General features: G+C 42.5%; 2 protein-coding genes across 2 annotated transcripts; one reads left to right on the top strand and one right to left on the bottom strand.

The window, feature by feature from the left end:
- The first annotated feature begins 65 nt into the window (after positions 1–65).
- Positions 66–10,396, top strand: gle1 (GLE1 RNA export mediator). Its single transcript, XM_023394966.2, has 15 exons — positions 66–271; positions 1,552–1,794; positions 2,352–2,510; positions 2,638–2,786; positions 2,874–2,934; positions 3,087–3,344; positions 4,260–4,482; positions 5,064–5,176; positions 5,977–6,189; positions 7,022–7,212; positions 7,299–7,428; positions 7,823–7,927; positions 8,479–8,561; positions 8,676–8,739; positions 9,338–10,396. Exons 1-15 carry the CDS (start codon positions 167–169, stop codon positions 9,404–9,406), a joined length of 2,166 nt encoding a protein of 721 aa, XP_023250734.1. The 5' UTR covers positions 66–166; the 3' UTR covers positions 9,407–10,396.
- Positions 10,397–10,693: 297 nt separating this feature from the next.
- On the bottom strand, positions 10,694–17,249 carry ptges2 (prostaglandin E synthase 2). The gene is made up of 7 exons (XM_023394967.2): positions 16,934–17,249; positions 15,680–15,868; positions 15,246–15,301; positions 14,746–14,898; positions 13,356–13,556; positions 13,078–13,195; positions 10,694–12,050 (listed from the first exon to the last, which is right to left on the bottom strand). Exons 1-7 carry the CDS (start codon positions 17,228–17,230, stop codon positions 11,922–11,924), a joined length of 1,143 nt encoding a protein of 380 aa, XP_023250735.1. The 5' UTR covers positions 17,231–17,249; the 3' UTR covers positions 10,694–11,921.
- Positions 17,250–19,623: the final 2,374 nt, after the last annotated feature.

Raw genomic sequence — 19,623 nt, 5'->3', positions numbered from 1 at the left:
ATATAAAATATAAATATAAGGGGGATAGCAAGGCCGGAACCGTGGAGCCGCCATACCGCGTTTCTTGTCGGAGTGCAATTAATGTTGCCTCATCAGGCGGTTCAAAATTTAGCTCAGCGTTATCGTTAGTTAGTAGTTTTTGGGTTTTGTGTACGAGTCTGTCGGGATGCCTGCTGAAACGATGGGTAAAAAATGGGACGTTATAGAGGCTTTAAAAAATTCACCAAAGGGAAAAGTCACTTTTGACCCGCACTGGTCGGACAGGGGCGAGGTGAGTTAACCGCCGGCTAACTCTGATGCTAGCTAGCTAGCTAATGGCTAGTTCACGTTAGCCAGGCTAAGCTGCCCCCTGCCTGTTTACCTAATGTTAGATGACTTAACCACCGTTGATATATTAATTTAAGTGACTGTTTGAACATTTAGCGAAACTATGGCGACCTGTAGTGACAACAGGACCACCACAGTTTGCTAAGTCACCGATACTGAACCAACAAACAGTAGAAGGAAGCACTTAAGTACATTTACTTTAGTACAATGTTGAGTTACTGTCACTTTGATAAAAATATACGAAGAAAAATTATACATCATATACACGAAAAACACCAACAGCCACAAATGAGTCAAGAAAACAACAGTGTGCAGATAATAAACAGTGTACTAGTAGTATACAGATCAGAAATACAGTGTGCAATTTTAATGTTAAAGTGTTCAGTGCAAAATGGCGGCGTATACAGTATAAATATGATATATACAGTGTGTAGTGTGTTCACCTTTCACACAGGTGAGCTGTTGTACAGTGTAATGGTGAGTTACTTTCATTTTCAGTTACTTAGGAGGGAAATATTCTACATTTTACTTCACTATGTTTATATGACAGCTGTAGTTATTGCTTAAATTGCAGACGGAGGTTTTTACCTTTAAACAAAAAGTGATAAACTCATAAAGGGAAACCAGTTGTTGAAGGTTAAACTAGTTGGTCCAAAGTTTTTTGGTCTTTCTCAAATTAAAAAAGTGTGTAGCTGTGTATGAAAGACACTCCCCCTCTAAACCGCTCAAATAGTCTCATTTCAATAGCTGCTTGAGTCCCAGTATCAAATGTTATTTTTCCCAATGTTTTGCATCGACTTAAATATAATGAAACCCAGAACTGTATGATTGTCAGTGTTATCTTGATCATCATGGTCCATCCAGAAACTCATGGCAAGAATCAGACAAAGGATCCTCACACTGTTCTGATGGCTCCCAGCAATTTTAGTTAATCAGCTTTTCATGTACCTGAATCTGAGATCTTTTTGTTTGAATATATGTGGAAACTAATGCTGATTTTTCAATGAATTTTTCTAACAGTGAATATTTGTCTTGAGCTCATTCATACTTTTGGTGGTGTGTATATCAATATATTTAAGACTCTGTGGTTGAGATGTCTGTGATATATTATTTAACCATTGGAGCTGAGTGTGCTCGTCCTCTCTCTCCTTAAAGAAATACAAGCCCAAAACACTTTCAATGAATGAATTACACTTGAGTTATAATGTGTCTATGTTCTTGCAGCATATTATGGCAGGTTGCAAAGAGGCCATCAGCTTGTCTTCACGCTCTGGCATCATCTTGGAGCGAATCGGCTCCTCGCCCCTGCAGAAGTCCTGCTTTCTGGGCTCCATCTCCGGAGACTCCAGCCCTGGCTTGTCGGAGGAGATCCCCGCCTCCCTTTCCTCCACAGGATCTGTCCTTGACATCAACACTAAGCACATCACACTGTCCGCAGCCCTGTCTTTAAAGGCCGAACATGAGCAGGTAAGTCTAAGTCTCTCCTCCAGACGTGAATACGTGCTGATTTCCCTGTGTTCTTCTATTCATTTATCAAATTACAGTGTAAAGCTGGCAGGTTAAAGGAAGAGTTCACCCAAATTCACATTAGAACTTGATCTTGTCCAAAAAATTCTCAACAAAATTTTTTAAATTTTATTTAATTTTTTTAAATTTTATTATTATATTATATTATAATTTTTGAGCTTTCAACCACATGTCAATAAGCAACTTTTTGTCCATTTATTTACACTTCAGGTGCTATTGAGTTGTTTGCTGCTAAAGCAGGAGACAAATGAATTGTGAGACGGGATAAAACATGATAAAAATAGAAGAAGAAAAAGTTCACGTTCAAATATGTTGAATTCAAATTAAGGCTGTTTGTGTAAAATAAAAACAGACAGACATTTTACTAAATTCGGGTCTGAAAACCTGCAAATCGTCTGTTTCTTGAGGTGAACAAACTTAGTTTTATTCCCTGTGGCTCTGTCTGAACCTTGTCCTGAATTTTCTAACTGTCTTTTGCTCATTTTAACGTGCTGCAGGCTGTTAGTGATGAGGTGAAGGATGAAGATCCTGAGGCAGATGTCAGTGAGGTTTCCAGTCCAGCGTCACCACCTGCCATTTCCCTGCTGTCGCCTAAAGCCATGGAGATGGCCGGCTGCATTCTCAAAGCTGAGGAGAAATGTCGAGAAAAGGCAAAGGTCAGAGACGGTGATTTTATAAGATCAGCTCAACAGCCCTGTGACAAAAAGATGTTGGCTGTATATAATGTTTTTTTTATGTGAAATACATAATCTCACCTGTTGATATCTTAAATCTGACGCTCAGGTGGCGTTCAGACAGCGGCAGGAGATGCAGGAGAAGCAGCTGGCGGCGGTGGCGAGCGCCGAGTCGGAGCAGCTGAAACGCTTCGAGGAGCTCATGGAGCTGAAGCAGAGACAGGAGTGCCAGATCATAAGGGACATGATGGACAGAGAGTAAGGATGCAAAGCTCATGCTGTTTCATGTTTCTCAAATGTCACATGTGACTTTAACGGCGTGGTTTTCCTCTCTCTGTACCTCAGAACCAAAGAGAGCATCGGGCGCCAAGAGAAGCTGAAGGAAGAGCAGCGGCACCGGATGAAGGTACGATCATTGGAGAGGAGACTGGTGTGAACGCCTCCTTAAAAAACAAATTCAGCTGAAATCGCATCACTTTGAGACACTGGATAAAGATGGCCGCCTTGCAGGTGTTGTACCTTTTATTAATAAATTTTCTTCGTTGTCCTCGGCGTCAGATCCTGAACCTGCGGCTGAGGGAGGCGGAGCAGCAGCGCCTGCGGGAGGCGGAGCTGGAGCGGCAGCGGCAGGCAGAGGGCAGGGAGCGGCTACGTAACCTGAACACCATCCAGGAGGAGATCCTGCAGCTCAACCAGCTGCTGGAGCCGTCCACCCAGACCAACACCCACCTTCCACCGGCCGGCCTCAGCTCCTTCAGCACCCGCGGGAACCAGCTGTGCTCCCAGGTGTCGGAGGTGGTGAGAAAGACGGCAGAGGTCAGTTTAACTCCTGATGGTTGAAGCTCAGGTTTGGATCGTGGCAGCTTCTACAACGACAGCGGAAAACGTGGTTGTGTTAGAAGTTGTCAGATCTGGGTTTACATTTTCCCCCTCGGTTCAATCATCACAGCAGGAAGATGATCAGACAGGTTGGAATTTAGTTTCCACATCCAAACTTATTTGGAAGAAAAAATAAACAGTAAAATTATCTTGATCTTCTTTTACACAGTTTTATTTTCTCAACTTGGACATATCATATTTATTTTAGGATTCTTTATTTGATTAAAGCAAAGTAGAACCACTTTGCCTGACCTGCTGCCATCAAGACCCGACCTCGGATAAGTGGAACAAAACGGCTGGATGGATCATTTGATTGATCCGTGTGTCTATAATGTGTCAGATAATGTGAGAAATGCCCAAAAAAGAATTTTTCCAAAGCCAAAGGTGATTTTTCTTAAAATATTTACAGTGAAATTAAAGAGAGAAAAGCAGCAAATCGACACATTTGAGAAGCTGCAACCAGAGGAGGAGAGAAAGGAAGAAAAGACTATTAAAAATTGTTGATTCGATTTCTGAGGATCGAGTAATTGAGTGTTGAATTCTCTGTACTGAATATTTTGTATCATAAACTCTGTTAGACTCTGGTTGAACAAGACGACTGTGATGTCTGAAGTTGATGTCGTGGTGCAGGTGAATAAAAAGCCGACTGGGAGGTGGAGTGAGAATGATGATGAGTGATGGCACGTGTTCAGACGGTCTCTGCAGGAAGACATTTATTGTGTTGCATTCAGTTGTTCACATAAAAAGTGATAGAAAAAGTAAAGTATATGGTAAATTAGACTCAGGTTTCCCGCTTCAGGACGAACCAGACATCCTATCTGTGTGTAACTGTCTCCGCTGCGTCTTTTCTAGGGAGAGTTCCCCAGCGTGGAGGACATGACTGTGGCCGAGCGAGCCCTCCACGAGATGAGGGCGCTGATCCGGCTGATGCAGGAGGAGGTCGCCAAGGTTCAAGAGAAGAAGAAGAAGGACCAGGAGGAGGAGGAGGTGCGCAGGAAGCAGGCGGAGCTACAGGTGCAGCAGGAGGCGCAGAAGAAGGCGGCGCAGTCGGCCAAAGAGAAGGCGCAGAGGAGAGGTGAGAGAGACCTTCTCCCTGTCTTTGATCTGTAAATCAAAATGTGATTTATGAGGGACAAAAGTCAAGATCATGAAGCTGAAACTGTCGGTTTGGTGGTGAGCGATGGAGCTGGGAGCTTGTTTTCTGACGTGGAAAGGTTTTTCTCGTGCGCTCTGCAGAAACTTCCAGGCTAAAATCTAAAAAGATTCAATTTCATTTACAATGATGTGAAACAGAAAAAGCAGAGCGGACAGTGTTGGTGAGTGAAAGGATTGAGGATGAGGAAACACATTTATTTCCTGTTGCTGGAGGAACAGATCAATCATCCGACAAGAAGAGCAACTGTGACATTTGTTTTTAATTGCGTTTCAAGCTGAGTTGATGCGAAGCATTTAGCGCCAAGTCGCTGCAGGAGGAAAAACCTCTAGGAGAGAAAAAGATTTTCCAAAACACAGTGGAAAATCTTCTCAAATCTGTCGACAACTCTGTAGTTAAATATGTAAAATTGAACAACTGCAAACCCCAGAATCATCACATTACAATAATTAATATTGATATATATTAATCTATTAATATTATTGCGCAACATCTTCCCACAGGGCTGCAGAACAGCGCTGAAGACGGCACGTTGAAGTGGCTGAAGGAGCTGCAGGATTCAGCCGCTCAGTGCGCTCAGTCCTTCGAACAACTCAACTCCCCGAAAGACGCCCAGGTGAGTTCTTCTTCTCTGCATCAATGTTGGTAACGAAGCTGGGAAAAGCCCCAACAGCCTCAGGGACGCACCAGTAATAAAAGGCACAATTGTAGACTAATAATAATAATAATAATGTAAGTAAGGTAAAATCATAATGCAAAACAATGTAAATTAAAATCAAAGACAAATGGAAACAAGAAAAAAACAAATACAAACAGTAAAACTACTAATAACGATAATGACAACAGTTTTATGTGACGTAAAAGTAAAACATTTAATTAATTTACATGTATATTAAATACATGTTTGCCTGAATATTATACAATATTTATATTATATATATTGTCTCATATTTGATGACGGTTCTTTCTTTTTGAATGGAGAGAGCACCAGTGTCTTCTACAGAGAGTGGTGCATTGTGGGTTGTTCGTAGGCGTGATGTTGCGAGTGTTTTCAGTCAGTTTTAAAGTGTCGGCCCAGTTTAACCTGCAGACGTTGGTGATGATTGAATTGGAGCTCTCAGCGTCTCCTGGGAGAAAATCTGTCAAACAGAAGAAGAAGAAGAAGAATCGCAGCCGTCACAGAGGATGAGCTCAGACTGAGAGTCTGGGAAACGGGAACTGTCAGAGAAAATGATTGTGACAGGAGAGAGCGTCGGTCACACAAGTGTGGGGTTTTTTGTGTTTGACTGTGCTTCATGTTTCAGTCTCTGAGATCTCAGGGAAGTTTTCCCAACAGTGTCTCCTGTCCTCAAAGTCTGATAACAAGGCGTGACCCATATTCAGGCTTGTTTTGTTTTCTTTCTCGTCTCCACGCAGACGAAGAAGCTGAAGCTGGAGCTGCAGAAAGCCGCCACCATCCCCGTCAGTCAGATCGCCAGCAACTCCGGGTCGCAGCTCCGTGAAATCTTCGACAAGATCGACAAGCTGCTGTCGGGGCGGCCGGTGGTGTCGGGGGGGAAGTCCGTCTCCACCTCCCAGCATCCTCAGGGCCTGGACTTTGTCTGCTACAAACTGGCCGAGAAGTTTGTGGTGAGTTCGCCTCGTGCTGTTTGATGAAGTTGATCTGTCAGAGGAGCTCGTTTAGAAAGGGCAGGATGAAATCATGCTGCAGTGATTGGGAGATAGTGATTTGACAGTAATATTGATAATTATTTGTCATTTATCAAATAAAATGTCAACAGTTCTGTGGTTGCAGCTTCTCAAATATGAGGATCTGCTGCTTTCACCACATTTTCTAACATTGTGAATGAAATACTTGGTTTCACCTTGGACTCTGTATTTGGCATTTTTCACTATTGACTGAGATTATATCCAAACAAAAAAGGAAAAGCATAGATAGGTACTATTATTGATTTGTTATTTAGAGTAGCTGCAGCCATAGAAACATCTTTAAGTCTGAAATTTGATTTGTTGAAACTTATAAATGAAAGATCCACAAGAATCCTGGATTATTGCTGCAAAAATAACATTTATTTTCATTATCAGTGGATCTGACTTCAGGTTTTCTTCATTAATGGTTTATAAATAAAATGTCAAAACAAAATGCCGGTACCCCAAGATTATACCTTCAAATTGCTGTGTAAAACTGCATCGTAGCTTTACTTGAACATCCCAGATTTCCTGGAGGCAACTTGTTCCCCTGCAGTCTGAAGAAGTTTATTTCTCCCAGAATCTTTGATCTCTTTAAGTTTCCCAGTGTTGGATTGAAGGTCATGATCAGTACAGAGTTAATAAAATCCTTCACTCCTGCAACGCACAGGATTTTCATATTCTCTGTGTTCGGTTTACAATGTGTACGAACGAACAAACAAAAGCTGTTTACACACAACAAACCAAATCAAAGCTGAACTCCTCTGGACAGAAACAAGGAGAGGAGGAGGTGGCGTCTCACCACGAAGCCGCCTTCCCCATCGCCGTGGTGGCCTCTGGTGTCTGGGAGCTGCACCCTCGGGTGGGAGACCTCATCCTCGCCCACCTGCACAAGAAATGTCCGTACGCGGTCCCGCATTACCCCCCGATGAAGGACGGCACACCCGTGGAGGAATATCAGAGGTGAGCCGCTCAGACGCGTCACTTCATCCTCCTCTTTACTCAGGGTGCAGGTTCACATCGGGTGTTTTCTACCTTCACTCCCTCAGGATTCTTGGTTACCGCGTCGACGACTCCGGGGTGGAAGGTCAGGACAGTTTCCTGAAGAGGATGTCTGGGATGATCCGTCTGTACGCCGCCATGATCCAGCTGCGGTGGCCGTACGGCTCCAAACAGGGGGTAAAAATAAAACAAACGTGTCACACCTGATGATCGTTCTGAGCTTCCTGTTCGCTCAGAATCAGAAGTGACAGATGTGGAACTGAATTTAAGTCTTTAGAAATATTTAAATGGATCTCAGGTTCACCAGGTTTCCTCTTCAGATCTGGAAACATTAAAGTTTACTTGCGTGTCGTTGTCTTTTAAAGGAGTTCTGTTGAGAAGAATATATCGTGTTTTTATCATTTACATGTTTTGTCTCAACAAACACTCTTTTCATTTTATGCAGAACCTGCATTTTCCTCTTTTATCTTTGTCTTATTCTCATGTTTTAGCCTCTTAAATCACAAAGTGACCTGGTGCATGTTTTCATAGTTTACTGTAATAAACGGTTCTTTGTTCTCCGTGGTTACAGTCGGTTCCTCACGGTCTGAACCACGGCTGGCGCTGGTTGGCTCAGATGCTCAACATGGAGCCGCTGGCCGACATCACGGCGACGCTGCTGTTCGACTTCCTGGAGGTGAGTTTATTTTCACATAAAGTCATTCAGACAGCGCAGGGATGTTGTCTCTCTCCCGCTCTGCTGCGACACAGTTACACTTTTGTTTCAGCTGTTTTGCTTTTTGAAAAAACCTTAATTATTCTTTCTTTCTTTTATGACTTTAAGTCGAATTTCCTTCTGGATGACTCTGGATAAATAACAGCTTATAAAGTGACTCATGAGTTGTTGTTTTTATTTCCACATCATTGTGCTTTAAGAGATTTAATCTTCTGACTTCCTGTCTTTACATTGTCTTTATATCGTCTGATAGTGTGTGTGATTAAAGTTTAGTATTCGATGATTATCTCTGATGAGGTCGGAGCTTGTGTGAGTGTGTTGCTATGATCAGTTCAGGTGGATTAGATTTGGTCTGTATGTTTTCAGAGCCGCTTCTCGGGCTGAATCGTCACGTCACTGTCTGAAGCTCAGACCCTTAAAGCCTCATTAGTGACAGTTAAATCTTATTTTCCTGCTCTGCTCGCTGACGGCAGCTGTGGGTGTAACTGATGTTTGTCTGTTGTCTCCCTCAGGTTTGTGGAAACGCTCTGATGAAACAGTATCAGGGTCAGTTCTGGAAACTCATCCTGCTTCTTAAAGAGGAGTACTTCCCCAGGTAAACACACTCCGAGCCTGATCCTGTAGCGGAGATCATCCTCAGCAGCAGCAGCTGCAGCTGTGTCCAGATGTTTAACTCTAACATGTCACTGCTCGTCTTTGGTGTCTCCAGGATTGAAGCAGTGACCAGCAGTGGACAGATGGGCTCAGTCATCAGACTCAAACAGTTTCTAGAGGTAAGAGACTCACTGTTAATGTGAGCTAATGAGCTAATGCTAATGAACACAACTGTCAGACAGTGATGAGCCAAAACACTGCGACCACAGACAGAGGAAGTGAATAATGTTGATTAACTGAATCTGAATCTGAATTAGATTAGAAGGTAAGTGAACAGTCGGCTCTTGAAGTCCATGTTGGATATGGGAGAAATGTGCAGAGTTAAAGATCTGAAGGACTTTGACAAAGACCAGACGACGGAGTCGGAGCAGATCTGAAACGAGACGGCTCGCCGCCTGCTCCTGGTGAGAACTTACTGACTCTGGTCTGTGGAGGGGGAAAAACCACGACGCGGTTTTTGATGATGTGCTAGAACAAGTCTGATCCGCAGCTTCAAGGATCTGTCCCTAAAGTCTTGATGCCAGAAAACACAGGACGCCTTCAGACGTCATGTAGAATCCACGCCTCAGTGGGTTTTGGCATCAAGTGGAGGAACAGCGTCACATAAAGCAGGAGTGGTCGTAATGTTCTGCCTCAATCGGTGCACGGCAACACGGGGGAAGCTCCTTAGACAGGATGTGTTTGTAACTGTAACTTGTTTCTGTTTCTTGTGAAAAGACGTCACTGCAGAGCCGACAGATCAGTCCGCCCAAAGGTCAGCTCACCTCCATGTTCTGGAGGTCGTGAGGGAGGAGGAGACGCGTTGGACGTTGCTGCAGGACGCCGCGTTCAGGCCTGAAGACGGGAAGAGAGGGATGATGCTGAGGAAGCTCCTCTGAGGCGGGAGGGAGACTCGCTCTGTAGTCAGGAAGCTGCTGGGAAGAAACCCGCTCTGGTTTTATGTCTCTGAGCTGATCGGGCGGCAGCTGATGGATGACGACGCTCAGCTTCATTTTTAGATTCTGAGACATTTATCAGCAGCTTTGGAAAAAGATTTAAACTGCTAACACGATATTTATCTATAGGAAGCACTTCTGGAATAACACCGACAACGACATCCGTCCTCCAAACATCTGTTCAGATGGATTACTGGGTGTCCTTGTCCAGATGTTTCTGTCGTGCACGGATATTTTTCTGCTTCGTAATTCGTGTGTGTGCAACGAAAAAGAGCCAAATTTTCTTAAATGAGAACATGCAATAACAATGATGCTGTCGTGGTGAGGTGTCAAGTTTTTCTGAAGTGCCTCCGGTGTTGAAGATCAGATTGTTCACAGCAGTTTGTTTCAGTTTTACTGTTAGTTTATTGTGTTTCCTGTCGAGAGGGAAAATCTTTTTATTGTCATGAAATTTGGTCTCAACAGGATCATCAGTCGCTGCTCAAATCACAGTTGTGTCGAATGATTTGCTATTTATTTTTGTATGAATCCACCGTGTGGAACAGAGGTTTGTGGTTTGACGAACTGTCGTTTAGTCATCGTGAATGAAGTTACCCCGAAAATTAAAAACACAGGTGGTGACGTTACAAAACTATGAGTTCTTCAGAGTTTTCAGTATTTTTCCTCAAATTGAAGCAGGAACCTGAAGACGAGTCTGAGCTTTAACATGAAATTCATTGTGATTAGTTTTGTTCCGACTAATGTTGAATAAACAGATGGAGTAGATCCCAGGATGATTGTAATCTCTGTAAAAATCCATCAATGAAGCAGATGTCTGAAATAAAACCTCATCAACAGTTTACTGGACGTTTCTGTCATGCTTCGGTTTGTGTATTTTTCTTCTTCACCCTTCGTTCAAAAGGCCGAAAACATCCAATCAGTTCATCCTCGAGTCCTCATGAATGTTTGCGCCAAATCTGAAGAAGCTCCGTCGAAGCGTAACAGAGATTTCCTGCATAAGATGGACGAACAACGTGCAAAAAATATTGAGGTGTTTACTTTTGCAGCATCCTGATAACTTAAAGATAATTCATCAAATCTGATGGAAAAAGAACTAAATGTAAATCATTTTCTGTTGTGACAATAAAAACACACAACGCCAGGTTTCCTTTTTTTATTTGACCTTTTTACAGCTATGCACATTGAGTCGTTTAATACAATTAATATAGGAATTAATCTGCAGCTGACAGTTTGCATATTAAGTACATTCAAACCGGCAGTTCACCAGTTCCTCTTTCATTTAATTTTCATTTGACTCCTAAAGAGAGAAAGAGCAGCAGCTGATGAGCTTATTGATTCCCCGCTGCCGGACCGATCCTGCATCACTGATCTGAAATAAATACAGAGATAACCTGATCTCCTGGAGGCCACAGCTGCTGATCTCAACAACATGGACCTGAAACAGAACCAGAGTCTGACAGAAGCTTCATATGGATGAGTCTCTCTTCACAACATGTGTTTGAAAGCTAAACTATAATATTTAAAACGGCAAAACTAGGAGCAAAATCTGAAGAAATTCAAACAGTCGTACAGAGAGATTTTGTTTTGTTCCATAGATAATGTGTCGAGGCTCAAACTCTGGCTGGAACCACTCGAATAGACCATGTTTAAGATTTTTTAACAAGAAATAATTCATGAAATACAAGCAGTTCCCAAACATTTTAAACTCCAATCAAGAGCTCAAAATGTGTGAAATCATTTTCCAGATCTGCACAGAAACCCTGCGGTATGTCGAACTATTAAAGCTTCAACTAGTGAGATGTTTACTTCCCCGGTAACACAAAATAAATCAAACATATTTGCATGAAATTGCTGCACCAGAGACATGCTGACTTACTCCTTTACTCCTGTGTGAGTATCTGACTTCACTCTGTTGGTTAACTGCCTTAAAGTTGCAGAAAAGACTCAGTATGTTTTTATTGATGTTGCAGTTCCAACACTTCACCAGTAGAGGTCAGTACAAATCACAGACACCCGTAAATGAACCACCACAAAGCAGCCTGGTCATAAAAGGGTGAAATTAAATATGTGACAACTGTTTTCATGTGTTTATCTACGTCAACGTCTGCAGTGAACTCGCTCTGATGAATCAACAGGTTTAAACTTGTGTGTGTGTGCGTGTGTGTGTGTGTGTGTGTGTGCGCGTGTGTGCGGAGCAGTAAATCAATCATGGCAGCGGTGACCGCTCTCAAACCGTTTCCACAACAGAAGCAGGACTTCTTGCTTCCCGATGCTGGTCACTATTCTTGCTGGAGGTTTTCTGGTTCCGTCTGTTTGAGGCTGGAGGCGCTCGGTGTTTCTCCGGCCTCCTTCACCCGTTTTCGGCCTCAGTCTCGGCCCTCGTGGTTGAGCGTCGCTCTCTCCATGCGTTTGTACCAGTATTTGACTTTGGTGTTCTCCATCATGTCGTCGAACGCCTGCAGACCCTCCATCACTCTGAGGACGCCGAACACCGCCTGCAGACGGAGGGAAACGTTCAGAGGCCAAGATAAACAAGTCGCCGTGTGCAGCACAACATGGATGGATGGGGATAAAAAAAATCTCAGATACCAAATCAAATATATATATTTATTTTGATTTTATTGTGAAATTTTCTGTAAATAGAGATGAGAAGTTTAGAGGGGAAGTCATTATTTTGTGGGCCTCAAAAAGTCAGTTTTTTTTGTGTAACTTATCACATTTCAAAAAGGTTTGAAATCACTGGTTTAATCTTTAGCAATAAATTATATTTTATAAGCTTATTGTTTGATTTTGAATGTAAAATCTTAATCCGAAAAGTGACTAGTAAGTGCAGCTGTAAAATACATGTGGTGGAGTGGAAGGATAAAGTAGCAGAAAATGGAAATACTCAAGTACAAGTACCTTAAAATGGTACTTTACTAAATTGTCAATACATGAGCATATTAACATGCATGTTAATGTATTATTAGCGTGTTATGCTAACATTTAACTTGGTAAATTGTGACATGTAACTACTGTTTCTTCTAAAACCTAATGGTAAACACTAGATTTTAACATGATCACAGAACGTTATGCTAACCTGCTAACAACATGGCTACTACTAAGATGTTAACGTGCATATCATCCATTCGATGTCACAATTAGCATCTAACATCTGGTTTTACAGAGGCCAAATTAGCTTCAGCTGTAAACTCAATGATAAATAGAAAGTACGTTAGCTGGTTTATGCTAACTTGCTAACATGCTACCATGTTGAGATTGAGATGTTTTAGCAAGGTAACATCTGTACTGCTAATAGACTAATAACCAGTAACATACTAACCTTTCTCATGTGTTATTTAAATTGTGCTTTTATATAAAAAGGTATAACTTCATTATTCATTGTTGTTCTGTGTCAAATTTGAATTTCCTCATCTCATCTCATCTCACAGCTGAGACTGTCAGTTTCACAGTGAGTTGAAACAGGTGTTCAGGTTGACAGGAGGTGAAACCTGCAGGAATACAACAGGTGCGTTCCCTCACCAGGTCTGCCAGGTTAGGATGCTCTCCGCCCATGAACTTCCTCTTCTTGCCGATGGCTGCCACCCAGTCGTTGACGGCCTTGTAGAGATCCTGCCTGACGTCGTCCTGCAGGTTGTGTCTGTTGGATCAAAAGGAGAAAAATAAACGACTCTGACGTTCAAACGCCGATTTTAAAAACACAAAAACTACAAGTGCTAACTCCAGGAGCAACGAGCAGATCAATAACGCTTGAACTGAACCGAGGATCACTGGAAGATGTTTGTTCACGTTTCACTCACCGACTCTTCAGCCTCTTGGAGATGAGGAACATGGCCGTAGCGCCGACGTATTTGGCAAAGAAACCCTCAAAGGTACCGAACTTTCCCTCACGCACGATGTAGTCGAAGGAGGCCAGGGCCTCGTTGGTGGTCCGGTACACGTTGGGAGATATAAGGTGCACGAGCCAATCGTCGGCCCACTGGCGCCACTTCATCTCCTCCCTGGAAACAGAGAAGGAAAACATCCAGAATAAAGGTCGACCTGCTGGAGCTTTCAGCCATGTCTCATGACTTTCATTGTGGAGATGCTGTGCATTATGGTCTAGGGAGCTCAGATGTGAGGAGAAGGAGCCTGGTTAGCCACATGGAAACCACCCTGCAGGTGTGTGTGAGCAGCAGGTGTGTGTGAGGAGCAGGTGTGTGTGAGGAGCAGGGGTGTGTGAGGAGCAGGGTGTGTGTGAGGAGCAGGTGTGTGTGAGGAGCAGGTGTGTGTGAGCAGCAAGTGTGTGTGAGGAGCAGGGGTGTGTGAGGAGCAGTAGGTGTGTGTGAGGAGCTGGTGTGTGTGAGGAGTAGGTGTGTGTGAGGAGCAGGTGTGTGTGAGCAGCAGGTGTGTGTGAGCAGCAACTGTGTGTGAGCAGCAGGTGTGTGTGAGCAGCAAGTGTGTGTGAGGAGCAGGTGTGTGTGTGAGGAGCAGCTGTGTGCGAGCAGCAGGTGTGTGCGAGCAGCAGGTGTGTGCGAGGAGCAGGGGTGTGTGAGGAGCAGGTGTGTGCGAGCAGCAGGTGTGTGCGAGCAGTAGGTGTGTGTGAGCAGCAGGTGTGTGTGAGGAGCAGGTGTGTGCGAGCAGTAGGTGTGTGTGAGGAGCAGGTGTGTGCGAGCAGCAGGTGTGTGTGAGCAGTAGGTGTGTGTGAGCAGCAAGTGTGTGTGAGGAGCAGGGGTGTGAGGAGCAGTAGGTGTGTGTGGAGCAGTAGGTGTGTGTGAGGAGCAGGTGTGTGTGAGGAGCAGGTGTGTGCGAGCAGCAGGTGTGTGTGAGCAGCAGGTGTGTGTGAGCAGGTGTGTGTGAGCAGCAGGTGTGTGTGAGCAGCAGGTGTGTGTGAGGAGCAGGTGTGTGTGAGCAGCAGGTATGTGAGGAGCAGGTGTGTGTGAGCAGCAGAGGTATGTGAGCAGCAGGTGTGTGTGAGGAGCAGGTGTGTGTGAGCAGTAGGTGTGTGTGAGGAGCAGGTGTGTGTGAGCAGCAGGTGTGTGTGAGGAGCAGGTGTGTGTGAGCAGCAGGTGTGTGTGAGCAGTAGGTGTGTGTGAGCAGCAGGTGTGTGTGGAGCAGTGTGTGTGAGCAGTAGGTGTGTGTGAGCAGTAGGTGTGTGTGAGCAGTAGGTGTGTGTGAGCAGCAGGTGTGTGTGAGCAGGTGTGGACTTACTTCTGCATCCCCTTCTCGGGGTAAATCACGGCGGTCTCGTCTTCGCTCAGCATCAGCCAGTACTTGTTGGCGTACTCCGTCACCTGCTTCCCGCTGTCGTTCACAGACTTCATCTCCGGGTAACAGCGGACGATGTCAGACACACTTTTCTCCCTGGAAAACAAACGTTCATGTTTAAAGCTTCAGTACGAGCTTCACTCTAATGCTGTTTATCTTTCAATTCTAGCCAATTTTTTTTAAGACTATTTTCTTGATTAATCAATCAACTGATCGATTAACCAACTAATCGTTGCAGCTCTTGTGTTAACGACATCACTGAGACAAGCTGTTACAGTAGAAAAACAATAGAAGCATGTTTCAAGTTCTTCCCTCACAATCAACTTCATTTTACTTTAAGGCTTTTAGTGGCAGGATATTTAATGATCTTTATAATAATTATCAAGAGAAAACAAATATTCACGTCTCATCAAACAAACACTTAACAGGAAGCTACAACTCACCTGTTGACTAAAAAAGACCTGAGGGAGCTGATGATGACGGAGGAGTCGTTCAGTTGCTGCAACAGAAGAGAGAAAAATCAAAAAGACGTCAAGGAGGGAAGAATAAAATAATGACATGGTTTCTTTTCTGTTTTGTTCGTTAACGCTGGTTTAGATGTATGAGGTGGTGACAGCTTATATATCTGTTATTGATTAATCTATCGATGAGGGCCCTGATTAACTGTGAAATATGATCCAATTTCCCAGAGCTCAAATATTTTATTTTGTCTATTAAAAAGTCGAGTTTACCATCACAAAAGACCAGAAACCAGAAAACATTCACATCTGAGAAACAGAAACGAATTTGTACAAACTTCCTTTAATAAAACGACTTAAAACGATTAAAAAGTTGACAATTATTTTGCTGTAGACGTGCTGAGATCAGACTGTCTTACCACGTCGCTGTCCACCATCAGGATGGGCACCTTCCTGTAGGCCGACCACTTGATCTCCTGCCTCATCACCGGGTTCACCTCCACGACCTCGTACGGCAAGCCGTAGAAGTCCAGGAACGCTCGCACCTTGCTGCAGAACGGGCAGGTCTTGTACTGGTACAGGGTCAACTTCGGACCTCCACCTGGAGCCTGGAACCAGATTCAGAATCAAGTTCACCTTTCACCTTTCAGCTCAATAATGACCTGAACTATGTCGCCATGACAACACTGGAGCGGCTTCAGGACGAGCCTGACTGTCCTTGAGCGGTCGAGCCAAAGCCCAGACTTAAACTTAAACCCCTTTATGGGTCATTGAGTAAAGACTGATGGGCAAATTTAATAATAATAATAAACTTTATTTATAGAGCATTTGAATACAAGAGATGTAGCTCAAAGCTTTACATTAAAAAATGAAACAGTACGATAAATTAAGGGCAAATAGAAGGACAATGAAATTAGACAATAGATGATAAAATATGTAAATAAAAATGTTCTGAGCGTCTCCATCGAAAATAAAGTCTACAACACAAAGTACTGAATACTTTCTGGATCTGCTGTAAAAGGTGAAGTAGATACTTATGGAGTCATAAAGTGCCATAAAAAAGAGAATAAACCTATAGAAGAAAAATTAAAATAAATGTGTAAATAAAGGCAGGAATGAATATAAATAAATAAATAAATAAGTAAATAAAAAATGTGATAATATAAAGAAATATAATAAGAAAAACGCTTTTCCCTATTGCAAAGCACTGTTTTTATTATTTTATTTATTCCTGTTTAAATGTCCACATTTTTTTTTTAATTTCCTTATTTATTTCTGTTTATACTTTCACATTTATTTCCCTGTTCTTTAACAGATGTAATTTGGTTTTTCTGGCTCTCGTTGGACTCCAGAGACTGGATGAAGATTTCAATGTGAAAGAAAATGAAGGAGTCTCAGGTGTTCTGCACATTTTAAATGCTGCAAACTGCCCTCATGCTGGATTCATTCATTCACCTTAGAGACTTTAAAGATTATTATGTGATGTGTTCACTGACCCTTGTAATAACTGCTGTCTCTTAAAAATCAGACAGCAGCAGCAGCAGCTCAAGTTCAGATCAGTGACCCTGTGCACATGTGAACTTAAGAGAACTGCTGTCAATGAGAGAGTGACACTGGAGATCAGTGGGACGCAGCTCACCTGGATGACGTGCAGGTGAACTGAACGGACTCACCTTGGTCTCCTCCTCGGCCAGGTGCTGCTGCACAGAGAACTTCAGGGTCTGATACAGTCCCAGACCTCCACCTAGCAGGAAGGCGCAGCCCAGCGCCCTGCCTCCTCCTCCTCCTGCCCGCAGAGAGGAGAGCAGTTTGGACCGGACCCCGGTGCCGCCGGTACCGTACGCCCTCCTGGACCCATGTGCGCCCACATTCCCCACCAGGTATGAGACGATACCGGGCCGGCGGGCGGCGGGAGACTCCAGAAAAGACCAGCCGACCTTACCCAGTGTTCTGGCGCAGGCGGCTGCCATGTTGGGTTTACATAAAGTCCCACAATGCATCGCGAAGAAGGAGCGTAAAGGGCGCATTTGCCCTGAGTTGAGTCTGTCAGGCTGTGTGACGCCCCCAGCGGCGTGCAAAGGCAAAATCTGGGGAGGGGGCAAGAACTGTAGCATGATGGAACCTATGGAAGTTTATAATCATGTATGGAATAGTGAACGTACAAATTCATCATAAAAACATGCAAAATAGCTACAAAAAGAAGTATTATGACCATAAAAGATGCAAAATGAAGACGATTAAATGCAAAAATGACCCTGAAGAAATTAAATAAAATATAATATAAAAAGAGTAGAAACAGAGTAAGTGGTCACAAAGAAATGTAAATTAACCCCAAAAGAACACAAAATGATCCCAAAGTGCCACAAAACAACCACAGAGAGACGAAAATAATGTAAAACAACCGCAAACACAAAACGACCACAACTACAGCATGCATATATATATATATATATATATATATATATATATATATATATCATTGTCTCTGCTCTCTTATGATTATATTCACCTTTTACAGCTAAAAAAAAACATTTTTTCTCAAACATAAATACAAGCCACAGCTTGTTTTTAAATGTATTTGACAAGACTCAGTTTGAAGACACTTTCAATTAAATCAAAGTTTCAGTTCTTTGGTTGAGAATTATATTCGAAAAGACAAATTTGATACTTGTTTGTTTTGTACACACTGTAAAAAAAAAAAAAACAGTCAAATGACTGGCAGACAAACACAAACCGTCAAATTTCAGTAAAATATACTAATTCAAATAAAGTGTAAAAACAATAAATTTACGGAAAGTTTCATTAATATTCATACAGAGAAAAACTGTTATTATTCCTAGTTTATTATGATCAAACACCATCAATAAAGTGACGCCCCTAAAGTTTCTGCAGAGAAACTTTTTCCTAATAACAAAATTAAGTGTCAGTCAATTAAATGTTAACACATGCTTGATATTGTAAAAATAAACCTTTCATTTTGGAAGACAAAGTAAGACATGCTGTGTAAACCAGATTAAAATCATCTCAAACTTCAACTTGCAGTATTTGTGTTAACATTTAATCTTTAAGTATGTAAAGTAATGTTAAAAACCTGTAGAAGCAAAATCTAAATAGTTCACAAATAGTTCTTCAGAACATAGCAACAATAGGAAAATATAATTTTTTTTAAAAGATAGAAATTTGTGTATTTCGATTTATTTGTAGGCTATTTCATTTTTGACCAATTAGGTTAAATATTGTTTTTGTAGGGTATGAATAAAGATTTAATAATGTATGGTAAAGTTTAATTAATACCTATGGGTTTACACAGGCACAGACTATAGACTATTTAAAAACGGACGTCGACTCCGTGTCTGGAAAATGAAGCCAATGCAGAAGTGCCAGAACTTGCTTTCTATCGAACGATTATCAGGTTGCAAAAAGAAGTCAGATTGTATTGAAGTCTGGAAAATTACCCTATTTGTCATTTGATTTGTTACCTCAGTAAATGTTTTCGTTATGTGTTTATGGTCTGAATCGCTAGTTTGAAGTTTTCTTCAATTCAACATGATGTTCATTTTTCAAATTATGGTCCTATTTAAAAGAAAATAGATGTTAAAGCGGAGTGATTTTAGGGCGTGGCTACCGCGTGATTGACACACAGGGGGACCTGCCTGTTAATCCGGATATGACGTCAGAGCGATGTGTCAGACATTTGACTTGTCATTGTGTTTTCAGTTCATCAAAGTTAGCTCCTACATGTTGTTTGCCTGTAAATGTCTTGTTCTGCGTTCAGTTGTTCTAAAAGACACTCAGAGGAATCGGCGGTTCATTTTCTTCCGGTAAGTCATTTTGTTTTAAGCTTATTTCTTTGCTAGCCAAAATTAGCATCCCTGCTAATATCACAGTTCAGGTGAAGATGCACCTTGCTAACCAAGCTAGCCAGCTAGTGCTAGCGTTAGCTGATAACTTAGCGATTGCTATGCTAACGGTACCCGGTCCCGCTGGGCTGATAACCTGTGTCAACCTGGGTTCAGTCAAAGCCCAATAAAAAGATGAATTCAATCGATCAAACGACGTTTGGTTTGTGTTTTTCTACATGTGACCCAGTTAAAGTGATCTGCGTTAGTGTAATGCGCAGCGTTAATGTTAGTTAATACATTGTCCATCAAGACGTCTTGATAGTTCAGGTTAAGATAACGTGACGTTTACAAAATGTGTATGTACAGAGCAGCCCATTTGTTTCCATTCATCTGGTTGTGGAGAAGGGAGACTGCATGGACATCCTGAGTTCTCTAATGTGATGATGATGATGACGATGATGGTAGAAAACCTCCCAGTTCAGCTTCCTGTGATAAAATGACAGACTAACTGCTGATGAGTT

This window comes from Seriola lalandi, unplaced genomic scaffold (assembly GCF_002814215.2).
Source record: "Seriola lalandi dorsalis isolate HSWRI2012SDOR001 ecotype SW California unplaced genomic scaffold, Sedor1 jcf7180002054955, whole genome shotgun sequence".
In the NCBI taxonomy this organism is placed as follows: Eukaryota; Metazoa; Chordata; class Actinopteri; order Carangiformes; family Carangidae; genus Seriola; species Seriola lalandi.
Note: the sequence above shows the minus strand (reverse complement) of the source record. Positions and strands in the feature narration are given on the sequence as shown.

Bases quoted from the DNA above. Each gene is read 5' to 3' on its own strand.
- gle1 (XM_023394966.2), top strand. From the start codon at position 167: ATGCCTGCTGAAACGATGGGTAAAAAATGGGACGTTATAGAGGCTTTA. The intron at 2,787-2,873 runs GTAAGGATGCAA...TCTGTACCTCAG, and splicing joins AGGGACATGATGGACAGAGA to AACCAAAGAGAGCATCGGGC. The intron at 3,345-4,259 runs GTCAGTTTAACT...CGTCTTTTCTAG, and splicing joins TGGTGAGAAAGACGGCAGAG to GGAGAGTTCCCCAGCGTGGA.
- ptges2 (XM_023394967.2), bottom strand. From the start codon at position 17,230: ATGGCAGCCGCCTGCGCCAGAACACTGGGTAAGGTCGGCTGGTCTTTT. The intron at 14,899-15,245 runs GTGAGTTGTAGC...TTTGTTTTCCAG, and splicing joins AGGTCTTTTTTAGTCAACAG to GGAGAAAAGTGTGTCTGACA. The intron at 13,557-14,745 runs GTAAGTCCACAC...CTCTGTTTCCAG, and splicing joins CCCGAGAAGGGGATGCAGAA to GGAGGAGATGAAGTGGCGCC.